The 12,720-nt window shown below is 34.5% G+C and overlaps 1 protein-coding gene across 1 annotated transcript; it reads right to left on the bottom strand.

Annotated features, from left to right (window-relative positions):
- Window positions 1-2,775: 2,775 nt before the first annotated feature.
- PHV (Homeobox-leucine zipper family protein / lipid-binding START domain-containing protein) lies at window positions 2,776-12,271 on the bottom strand. The gene is made up of 18 exons (XM_028258531.2): window positions 11,520-12,271; window positions 9,084-9,243; window positions 8,622-8,737; window positions 8,401-8,491; window positions 8,232-8,327; window positions 7,995-8,108; window positions 7,805-7,888; window positions 7,193-7,348; window positions 7,017-7,091; window positions 6,828-6,934; window positions 6,381-6,570; window positions 6,007-6,195; window positions 5,824-5,904; window positions 5,596-5,730; window positions 4,947-5,272; window positions 3,610-3,721; window positions 3,334-3,483; window positions 2,776-3,129 (listed from the first exon to the last, which is right to left on the bottom strand). The coding sequence occupies exons 1-18, from the start codon at window positions 11,726-11,728 to the stop codon at window positions 2,983-2,985; spliced, it is 2,538 nt and encodes an 845-aa protein (XP_028114332.1). The 5' UTR covers window positions 11,729-12,271; the 3' UTR covers window positions 2,776-2,982.
- Between the last annotated feature and the right edge of the window lie 449 nt (window positions 12,272-12,720).

Genomic DNA, 12,720 nt, shown 5'->3' with positions numbered 1-12,720 from the left:
TTCTGGGTACTTAATAATTTTAAAAAAAATTTGGGGTTGGGGGCAAAGTTTGTTTTGATTGGATGTGACAGTAGATGTGAGAGAGAGGGAAAAAGTAATGGGCTTGGGGGACCATTTTGGGGCAGTCCCTCCATCTTTCTTTCTTGATTACGTGTGGGATTTGATGTGATTTGAAATTTTGCTCTGCCAAAAACAGAGACGGTCACAGATGTTGCCACGAAAAATTTGATCTAGAATTTTTATTTTTAATAATTTAATATAATTATGAATTTCACTTTCATCATTAATCACAATACATATAGAGATATTTTGAAAAATTAATAAAAAATTAATTTTTTAACTTTTTTAATTTATCTTATTTTTTTTAAAAATAAATTATGTTAGAATTGATATAATTTAAAATAAATAAAAAATTAAAAGCTGACTTTCTATCAACTTTTCAAAAGACTGCACACAACATCATGTGGTGCTGCACCTAGATTAACCCAGGCTTGTTTTGAGAATATAATTGAAAACAATTTTTTGACTACTTAAATTCTTTTAGATCACATCTCTTTTAAACTATTTTATACATTTAAAAAAAAAAACTAAAAAATTAAAAAAATAATTTTTGACGACTTTCCAAAACAAGCCCAACTACTCCTTCACCACCACAAATATCTCACCATGGTCAGGGACGTGGACCTCCCTGAGTTGACTTTCAATCAGGTATTACATGAATTCTAGTATTTTTAATTGATTTCTTAATTTTTTAATTTTTTTAATTTGAGATTAAAAAATCTCGTTTTGAATAATTTTTTTTATTTTTTTAACTTTTATAAAAAAATAAAATAATTATAATTTAAATATAATATTTTATCTTAGTAGATTAAAAAATTTATTTGGTCTTGCTATTTTAATCCTGCTATTTTAATCATTCTATTTTGAAAAGGAAATCACTTCTTTCCAGTCCAGTGAATGAACTTTTTTTCTGAGTTTTGACTGTAACGAAGTTTATCATGTAAATATATTTTTTAAATTTTATTGAAATGATATTTTCTAAACATTTTATATAGAGACTAGACTTTTTTTTTTTTTTTGTGCGACAATTATGTGATTATAATTATCGTATTGATTATAATTATGTGATTATAATTTTATTTAGAGACTAGGCTTGTGGTGAGTTCAATTGGCGTGAATTTTTCATGAATTATCCCCTTTCCTTGTTTGGGAACAGGCTAATTTAGTAATTTTTTGACTATTTAACTAAAAAAATAGGTAAAAAAAACCTATATGTTTGGAATGACTTTTTGGCTAATTACGAAAAGATGTGCAAAAAGTAGAGAGAAAAGAGAATCTTTGACTTTTTAGTATGAGTTGTTGACTTTTTAGCTAAAAAAGTAACTTTTTAATTTTTTGACTAAAAAAGTAAGTTCCCAAACAGGTCCTGAGTAGTTATTTTAGACTTTGGCAACAAAATTTATATTTCCAAATCACACTATTTGGTAAAGAAGTTGAGTTTACTTATCTTTTTACACATAATTTAAGTACGTAGCTTATCTCCAGTCCAACCAAGCATATGATGTTTTGAATTCAAATCTTATTATGCAATAAAAACCACTCTTAACGTGTAACCAAAAAAGAGATAAGAAAAAAAAAAAGCGGAAGGGCAATAGTATATAAACATGAAATATCTAAATTGAGACCTATCATTTAAAAATAAAACACCCATAAAAATAGCTTCAAAAATAAAAACACCAACAAACTATTCTGGTTGAAGATATAAGTATAAAAACAATCTAAGAACAGATTTTTCCCAAGGCAATAGTTAAATGAGTTTTACCGACAAAACCTACCATATATCTTTTATTTATATATATTATGTGATAATACCTACCTACACACGGTGTTGTTTGCCAAGGGCTTTTGTGACTATTTTAATCACAAAAAACAAAACAAACTATTTTCGCCACAACAAACAAAACATTACATTCAACTCATAATCATTCCACTCTTCTTTCACAAAAAAAGTCAAAAGTTAAAAAGCCTTTCTCAAACCAAACATTTTAACCCGGGCTAAAATAACCAAAAAAGTTAAAAAACCAACCCACTTCTCAAACGGAAGCATAATTTGATAAAATATTTTAAAAAAAGAAACTTCATACTAACAACATTTTTGCATAAAAAGAAACTTCATTTGGTTTTGTATAAAAAATTTATACAAGTTTTGAATAAAAAGCAGATCAGTTAAGAAGGGCAGCAAAAGCAGCCAATAAAAATGTTAACTGCAATCCCAGGCACCCAAACAGGCCATAAAGGGGAAAAACAAAACAAAAAAAAAAAAAAGGGTTTGAAACAGTCCACACTCTTTTAACAGTCCATTGCCTGTGGAACAATAACTAGACATAATGATGGATTGATTACATGTCAGTCCCACTAATTACAGTTCTATCTGATATGATAATGACCTAAACAAACCAACAATAAGACAAAAACAGTTTACAGGACATGCAATTCAACAAACCTACCAGGAATTGGGCCCATATTGCTATCATCATAACCCCCTATAATTGAAATTTCAACCAATTTCCTATCATATTCTAAATGATTGAAATAAACAGTAAAATTTAAAAATTTAAAAAAATTCCAAGTACGCCCCGTGCCACCATTATCCGGCAAAATGACTCATCTAATGCAAGAGTGCTGACCAACTGGACTAATACAATACCACTAGTCGATTGATAATGTAAACTACAGTAGGATTTTATCTTAAGCTGAAAAAATCAAACCCATAGATTTGGATCCGAAAACATAACAGTTATACAAACCATGCATTACCCATAATAATATAGATAGACAACAAGTTTTCATCCAGATCCTTCCCAAGATCTATTTCACATGTCATTTAAGTTTTCAACAAAATAGACAACAAACATATATATATATATATAATTTAAGTCATAGAGCTAAAGTTGGGAGTCTTGAGAGTAATAATCAGTTTTCTTACACAAAAGACCAGTTCATGAACATGAAAGCTAGGCAGTGACTTGAATCGTCGTCGTTGAGAACTTGCCATGCAATAGCTTGCTCGTATGACACTGGCCTGCCCATGCTAGATATGCATATCCCCGCTGGCAGGTAAGCAAATCCCTGAAACAGATGATATCGTTAAAAGAACCCAGGATCATACAATTTCTGTTATATCAATATTAGAAGTACAAAAACCTGATAGTAAGGTCAATATTTAAAATGCTATTTCAGTATCTATATACATGCATTTCAATAATGCAGAATGTAGGTAGTGACATTTTCCAAATTTGACAATTAATCAAAAACCCGTGTCGATTGTCTTACCTGCTGCATGATCTTCGAGAACTCTGAGAGTAAAATCTTCCGACCAGATTCATCAAGAATCTTATCAAGCATTATGTCTTGAAGGGCCACGAGAGTAGTTTCAAGCATGTCGAGCCCTGCCTGGTTTGCAAACGTGAAAACTGCAGATGCCTGCCATTATAGTTTTGAACATATCCTGTTAGGAGTTTGCTTTGTAGAAGCAAAAGCAAATTTGACAAAGCCCTATCTTGTCTAAAGACAGACACCGAGGATGGAAGTTAAAAATGAGATAATTACATTTAGTTTCACAGAGCAGCACATGATCGCATCTGAATGGTGCCAAAGTTGCTTCAAGACTGCATCACCCGTTTGAGCATCAACTCGAAGGAGCTCACTCCCAGTGTGAACTCTGAAACATAAAATCTTGCACCAGTAAGCAATAAGTGGGAAGAGATTCCAAGGTTCTAGAATATATGCTGTTAATAACGCACACCAAAATATAGGGGCGACACTTCTTTCTCACAAGGTTATTTATCTTCATATATCCATGTGAGAGAATGGCTAATGGCATTCACATTCAACCTCGTAGCATCATTGAACATTTTATTGAGAACTACTGGAGAAGTAATTTGAAATTTCCAAAATAACCTAGAGTCTATAATGGATTCTCAGTTAATGCTGCACCCCAAAATGTTAGTGTTACACACTTCTCCCTCACAAGCATATTTTTGTCTTCTTATACCCATGTGAGAGAGAAGTGTGTAGCGCACCAACATTTTGGTGCATCACATTATCATTTCCCGTCAAGTACTATGTGGAAGATGTATCATCACTTCCAGGTTAATCAAAGTCATTTAGAGTTCCTAGGTTGAATTATGAAGCGAGTTTAGAATTCTCCTATTGCAAATATAAATAGGTTATTGCAAATATAAATAGGTGTCTTGAATGGATTGTGTAAGCATAAAGATAGAGAGAAAAGCCACCACTAGTGAGGAAGGTTGAAAAACAAATGTCAAGTGAGAACGGAAAAACAAAATGGCATAAAAAGATTTAAACTGCCACATGAGAGGGTGAGGAAGAAGTCTCTCTCCTATATCGAAAAGAAGAAAGCCTCCAAGGGTGAGGAATGTTTAAAGAAAAAAGCCTCCAGAAGTAAGAATGAAAAGCCCTAATAGACTTGCAAAAAATTCAACACAACACTAATGTGGTACCAATAATAAATTACCGCATGTCTCTGAACCCCACTAAGCAAAATGGTAATTATTGGATAGTGTTGTAATTGGTTACTACATTTGAATAGTGGAGTTCACCATCCCATGTAACGGATTATTATTGGACGTCGGCGAAGACATGATATCATCATTATATACTAAATGTTTACTCCTAAGGGTGTAAATAAATTAAAGTAACATACTTGTTCAACTTTTTCACATAAATGACGAGGAGACATTCACAATACACTGATATTTCACATGCTATGATTGGTTTCTTATTTAATCAAGCATTGCTGGTCAACAATAGTTGTCAAAGCCAACAATTGTTGGTTTTTTATTTTTAGTTTTTAAATTTAAACGAGAGGTAGATGATAATTCAAAACATAAATATAATTAATAAGAGATCATTCAAAGTCGTACCTGTAACTCCTGCAAATCCACCGGGCCAAAGTAAGAGCCTCGGGAGAACCAGGAAGTGATTTGGGCCCCAAATGAGAACTCAGCCGGGAGGGAGCAATAGCCATGGCAACCCTCTGAACAGAGCCCACAACACTACGAACATACTGGCGAGCCATTGCAGCCACATTGTCCCGAAAGTGGTTCTCAAAAGTGAATTGGAATGCAATAGTTAGAACAGACCTATGGTTATAACTGCTCAAATCAGCTTCACCAGAAGGACGCACACCGCCATTACCCACTTCAAGCGTAGAAGCCAAATCCAATGTTCGAGTTGCAGTAGGCCCATCCTGCAAAGCAAAAGACTAAATTCAATTAGAAGCTAAAAATAACCAATACAAAACACAATCCTGCTCCATTGGTGAGAGTTTTGTGAGGTAAGTGACAAATCTTGTGCTCCAGTCATGTAATAACGTGTTACTTAATCAAATGGATAACAGCGTGCCACATGAGTAGCAAGCAATGCAAAAGAGCTCAATAAAGGGTAACATTTCAAGCAAAGTGCAACATCCAAAATGCCGAGTTTGTAAGGCATGTATATTTTCAAAAATAATTTACTATATTTTAATAAATAAATTACTCGATTGCAACAAGTCAAGAGATGTTACTGAACTGGTTTAGGATCCAATGGTATAACACGGAAACCAGAAGGCAGCAAAGGAGCATCGTCAGCAAAGGATTCATCAATAGGAGCAAAGACAAGCTGAGCACAGGCTCCAGCTGCATTCTCATCAACCCCACTGCATAGCTGCCACCATAGATTTAAGTAAAACTTAACAATCAGGAAAGGGCAAAAAAAAATGCAACAGACTAACCCAAAGGATTAAATAAATAGCCGTACCTGCAATAAGTACATATCCCGTGACAAAGCTATGTCCTCAGGGGAAAACACATGACCCTCTAGGCGAACGACCTCCAGAAACTACGTCAGGACAAAAAGAACAATAAAAAAACTAGTCTACAATTCCTAGGAGCATAAAACAAAAATGAAATTATTCCAGAAATTTATGGACGAGTTCATTACCTCCTCATGTTCCACAGTGTGGGCAAGAGGTAAAATAACTTGACTACAAGGTAAACCACCAGGCCTTGCACAAGGAACTGCATAGGGACTAGATTTCAGGCATGCAGCAGAGTACGCATCGACTCCATAGTCAGCCCACTCGGAACGGTGCTCCCTCAGGAAACGAACAAGCAAAGCAGGGGGAACATTCTGCACAATCAAATGATTAGTAAGAATCTACTAACTACCAAGAAACTCTAAACATTATATACAGGAGATTGGAAAAGAGAAAATATGAAATGCAAACTAGTATGCCAGCCAAATTGAGTACTACTACAACGGAGATATTTAATCAAAAATAGGTCCCACTGGCCATTAAGTTCTTTGGGAAGTACCTGAAGAAGCATCGATGCCTTAGCACACAGCACTCCGCCAAAACTTGGGAGCATTGACAATGTGTTATATTGAGATCCAAGAAATTTGCTTGGTGACGAGTTTATGGCAATGGTTACATCCTCCACACCATCGCTGCCCATAATAGTCCAACCATCATCCGCAAACCCATTAATAGCATCATTAAACCCCCTGAAAATGATTCCCAAGACTTTCAGATGGAGGAAATGTGCTAAACCGTAACAAGTGGTAATAAGTATTATATATTGAAATTTCTTGCAAGCCACACCAATTTACCCACCTAGTGGACAGATTGGTTTAGTCAACTTTTGCTAATGGGCAAGACCAGTTTGACTTGGCCATTTTAAAAAAAAAAACAGTTGACATAATGTGTTTAACATGTCCCCTTTGCCCATGTTTGACAAAATATGAGACGTTGATTGCCTCACCTGCACAACCTCTGACTAAATGTCCTTAAAACAGCAGGTTGGCGGCCCCCACTATACTGAATTTCTCCACTGGTTTCTTGTGCAATTTGCCGAATGTGCCGCAAAGCCTGCATACACGATTTACATCACTAAGACTAGAAGCAAGAAGTGACCGAATTAGTAAACATCCCAAAAGCATGAAGATCTTACAGCAACTGTCATTTTCTGTGCAAGAATTTTCGATGATTCATAGAGTGGCCTCAGAACTTCAGGGACACTCCAAGCCTAATCACAAAACAGGTAAATTCAAGAAACTGAGCACACAAAGAAGACAAAATTCAACTACAAAATAAACTAAAAAACAACTGATTGGATTTAGTCCTTACATCCAAGTCAATGTGATCTACAATGTGGATAATAGACCCCCCACCCTCGCAAGGCCGTATTAGATAACCACTGGGTAGCATTTCGGCTCTTACAAAACATGAAGCAGGAGGCCCTGTTGGCCCACCAGTAGAAGTTGTCAATGACCTCTCGCAGATCTGCAGGTTTAAAATAGAGACGATCAAAGTTGTGACAGTTGCATAAAAGGCACTTTTGAAAATTTAATGATCCACTAATTAACAACTCAATTGAAATCAATTCAAACATGTTTGAACATATCATCCAGTTTAACTATACAAAAGTTGGGAGAGGAGAACACAGATTATAGCCAAGGGCATGCATGATACTAGTGGGGAAAAACAAGTCATTATGAAACTTAAAAATAAAAAAAAAAAATTGTGGTGGAGAACATGGTTTCCACATACAAAATGCACTGTTTTAACTTAATCACTTCAAACAATTGTTGGCCATGCTTTGGCTCACAGCTGTATTTAAAAAAAGAACTTAATCACTTAAAACAATTGTTGGCCATGCTTTGGCTCACAGCTGTATTTAAAAAAAGTAAAACAGTAAAAGAGAGATTACAGTAGGAAAAAAAAAATACAAGGAATTACCACAAGACTCCCATCTTCTAAACTTGTGGTATATCTCAGTGTCCAAAAGTCCCGAGCCACTGCCAATGTTGTTGGTGCGTAAGTCTGTTGAGAAAGGGTTTGAGATAGAAGGTAACCATTCATTAAGTAGAAGGTAAGCATTTCAAAATTTAAAATAGCTCAAACTATATAATTTACAAATAGAAGAAACCTGCATATATATCAGCTCTATTATCCCTCCATTTCCTGTAGGGATTACACTCAATACATCAAGACAGCGGCAATCGCGGTACCAAGATGGACGATCTTTAAGGATTTCAGCGACCTGAAACATAATTGGTTTTATAATTTCTCTTTTTTTTTTCTTTTCTTTTCCCCATGCTATGCCTATCATTAAAAAAAAATAACAAAAACAAAAGACAGCGAAACAGAGTTAAAAAATAAATACCTTTGTGGGCTCTAGGCTCACAAGACCGCAGACTCGTGCTGCTACCCCACTACAGTTGCGGGAAACAGCAACGATTCCAATAGAATCCGGACCAGGCTACAAAGAAATCAAAAGGAATGTTATATATTTAAAAACGAAAATGAAATAAGGGCAGAATAAAGTGTTATACCTTCATCCCAATCATCTGGACCCAGTCGACAGCAGTTCCAGTAGCCTTGGAAAGGAACTCTGCCAGAGTCTCCTCAGCTATTGCGAGAAGACTAATACACACCAAAAGAAAAAGAAGAAAAGAAAAAGAAGAAAAAAAAGTGAGCTAGGAAAACCAGGAAACTACAAAACGGAGAAATTACTATGCCATTTAAATTGGCTTAAGAGATCAGAATTGATTACCTAGCTGGGTTGTTAGCATCCCTTTGCGGACGCTGAGGATTTGGGTTTTGCTGTTGCTGCTGATCAGTGATGACCACAGACTCGCAGCTAGTGTCAGTGGTTGCAGTGGCAGATACCTTGCAAAATAAACCATTTATACAAAACACAAGGCAGGAAAAAGAATATAGGATTATCGAATGGGTCTTGCTAACAAGTTCCCCTAGGGTTTTCACTGAAATCAACACACTTTTTAACATTTTCACCTATTTTCAAGACATTTAGCATTTGCCAAAACAAATTAGTGAAAGAATCCAAAAACTGAAACTCTTGTGCCAAATTTTAGGACTTGTAAATGTGACTTTTAACGTTGAACAAGTCAAAAGAAAAAAAATAAATATCAACAAAAGGAAGAAGTGAATGAAAAGAGAGAGACCAGGAAAACAAGACCAACAGCACAAGTATAGGTAAAGGTAGAGAGCTTACAGTATGCAGTTGCTGGCGCATGTATCCATTATCATAAACCAACTGCGAGACCTGCTTCTGCAACCGATCATTCTCCTCCATCAGCAGCTTGTTCATGGCTGTCAGCTTCCTGTTCACAGTCTGGAGACGAGAAGATTCCTTCCTCTGCTTTTCACGACACCTAAAAATTTAAAGGTAAAGCAGAAGAGTACAATAAGAATCAACTCAGACACCTCCCAAAAAGTAAGCAGAAGCTTAAATTTTATTTTTATAACTACATTTGCTAAGGTAGCTTAGACCTTCTTTTTTTTTTTTCCCCTTTTTTTTGTGTGTGTTTGGGGATTGTTTTGTCGACAAATGATGAGAAAATCATGATCTAGATAGAGCTTAATATCTCAGAGGTAGAAGTAAATTTCCAACTGAAAAACTAGAACACTATTTGGATATACTGGGAATCCCCTCAAAAATAAATTATTCTAATTACATGCAAAATCATCCCATGGAAATAAATGTCTAATAAGAATTAGATTCACCACCATTTTATAGGGTCTTGCTAACAAGCACCCTTGGGGTACAAGAAAAAGACATTTTGTAGAGCACAAGTTATTTTTCACCAATTGCAAAAAACTTTTCATTGAATTTAAAACTTATTGTAACTTTTTGAACGTTTTTAAAGTACTTTTTACACGACTCCCACAATTAGACAATACCATTGGGAAACTTGTTAACATTTGCCTTAACAATATTAAAAGCTAGCACTTCCATGCTTTTAAAGGGCTGTCTACAAGAAATGTTCGAAGTTCATTTCATGTAGATTCACCACCATTAACAAATAAAAGCTAGCACTCCCATGCATTTCAAGGGCTGTCTGCAAGAAATGATTGCAAGTGCCACAAAAAGAAATAATAAAAATAAAAATAAAAATAAAAAAAGAGGATGGACTTATTCAAATGTTATTAGAAGATAATGGAAAAAATCATTTTGATAGCACATCCAAAAAGTATAAAGAACAATTATTAGAAGGGTTTCCTCAGATTTACTATCTCATTAATACTACCAAATAATGCAGATGTAACAACTTGAAATTGCTCACATCCTAAACACAAATTTCATGGGTTAGTTCACATGAAATTAAAGACTTTTGAGATGTGAAGCTCCAGGCCATGCTTTCCTCTTCATTTGTCAACAAAACAATCCCCAAACGCAAAATACAGGTTGTCAATCAGTGTGCAGCCAAAAATAATGCCTAACCAGCCTTGCCAAATAAAGTTAAAAATAAATGCTAAGCTTTAAAATTAAAGTTTCTTTTCTCTTCATGGGAAAGTAAGTAGAAAACAATAACCTCTTAAAAAAAGAAAAGAAAAGAAAAGAAACAGTAGAATCATATACTAATAGTATTTTTTTTTTTTTTTTTTGAAAAGCAAACAGATCAGCTGTCAGTATCTTTCATTTAATTTCAGATCTACTCACAGGCAGAACAAACCAATACAAACCCAACTAAAGAGAACATGACTCACTAAAAAAATAACTCAAAGAAATCCAAATGATGAAACACAGAGAAAAAAACAGTAGAATGACACAATGATGTTGATCAAAATAAAACTGATTAGGTGTCATTATATTTCATTTAATTTCAGAACTACAAGATATAGAGTAAACCAACACAAACCATTACCAAGACCACATCATTCATTCCAAAAAGACTGGGGAAAAAATAAAAACAAAGAAGCAAACAAACAAAACAAAACAATTAAGTAGTAATCTAACTCCAACAACTGCAGATATATCCAAACAAAAGAAAGGAGCATGTTTTTCCTCTCCAATAAAACCGTCTCTAAGAAGCCACTTTCTCTTCAATACAACCATTAAAAGAAAGTGAAACTCAGGCCAGAAAGGAAAACATTTTGAAGAAAATGTTCTGGATAAGTTTCAAGAACCATACAAACCAACTCATATTTCAACCAGTCTTGCCAGTAAAATAAATAAATAACATGGAAAGAATGAGTGACCATGAAAAGTGAAAGACAACACATTTACACCAAAAACAATAAAAAAAATCAAGCAAACCAAGCTCCTAACCTCTTCTTTTCCAACTCAAGTTCAAGCCTAAAACATTTTAATATGATAACCAAAAAAAAAAGGCAAATTTTTTGTAAACCCCATTTACAAATCCTTGAAACTCTGACACAGAAAAATGCATCAAAAGAGGAAAGATGACCACATCAATCTGATCCATCTCACTTATTCATTTTCTTCCAACCCATATGACAAAATAACAAAAAGAAAAAAAGAAAATATATGTCAAAAACCCCAGATTTCAACTCTGTACCTCCTAAAAATGACACATTTTGTTGAAGACATTAAAAGAACAAACAAACAAAAAACACACACACATTTTAGATACAAATGTGTAAAATATGCACAGATTTACCACTTTTTGCAGTGTATTAGTAATACCTGCGATTCTGAAACCAGACTTTGATCTGCTTAGGCTCAATGTTAGAGAGAATAGGACACTCCCTAATAATCTGTTGCCTCTTCATAGAACTAGGTTTAGGGCATTCCGAGTAAACCCTCTCTAAAGCCTCAACTTGCTCAGGTGTATACCTCACATACTTGCTCGAATCCATCTGTTTGTTCGACTCTCTGTGCATCGAAAGCGCCATTGAACAAAAACCCAAAAAAAAAAAGAAGAAAGAAACTTGAAAAACAAAGATCAAAAGAAGCAAAAATAGACAAACCCAGAAATCAAAAAGAGAGTTTTTATTTAGAGAGATTTTAGTGATTGAAAACACTGAAATGGGGGTTTTTGCATGAACAGGCAGGCTCTCTCTCCTCCAAGAGAGCCTCCTCTCTCACTCATCAGCTTGGGTTTTTCTTTCACTGAAGAAATTTTAGAGAGAGTTTTGAGCAAAACCCAAGTTGAGAAAGAAGCTTCAACAGGGTCTCTCTACTGGGTCTTTATCTAATAGTAGAGAGAGAAAACAAACCAAACCCACAGAAATATAGAAGAAAAAAAAAACCAAGACCCAATTTCTTTTTTCCAGTGATTTTTCACAAAATCAAAAATATATTACTCTTCATATACACACAACTAACTCTCTCTCTCTCTCACATGTCTATTTTCTATCTCTTTCTCTCTCACTCTGAAAAAGAAAAGTGTGCAGCATCACTTTCTCTCTCTTCTATTTTTTTGGCAAATTACATATAACCCTCGGGTTTTAGTAAAATTATAAATAATTCTGAAATTTGAGAAATTATAAATATCTCCTAAAAGTACTATTTACATAACAAATTAGGGGATAAAATATTATAAAAATATAAACTCCAAGGGACAATTTGTTATGAAAATATAAACCTTAAGGGATATCTATAATTTCTAAAATCTCAAAAGTATCTGTAATTTAATTAAATTTAGAGAGAGTAAATGTAATTTATCCTTTTTTTTTTCTACGTAACTTTCTCTCTCCTCTCTCTTCTGATGATGGATGCGTATGTGTATGCATGATGATACATCAGACATATGTATGTATACTATGAATGTAATGATGTGTGTGAAAGGGCATGCATGCATGAGAGGCGTGAGGAGAGAGAAAATGGTTTTTTTTTTTTGTGTGTTGCTTTTGGGCTTAATGGGTAAACCCGGAAACCCGACCCG

The sequence above is a fragment of the Camellia sinensis genome, chromosome 9 (assembly GCF_055761805.1).
Source record: "Camellia sinensis isolate YWXY chromosome 9, ASM5576180v1, whole genome shotgun sequence".
In the NCBI taxonomy this organism is placed as follows: Eukaryota; Viridiplantae; Streptophyta; class Magnoliopsida; order Ericales; family Theaceae; genus Camellia; species Camellia sinensis.
This window is presented reverse-complemented; position numbering and strand designations above follow the sequence as displayed.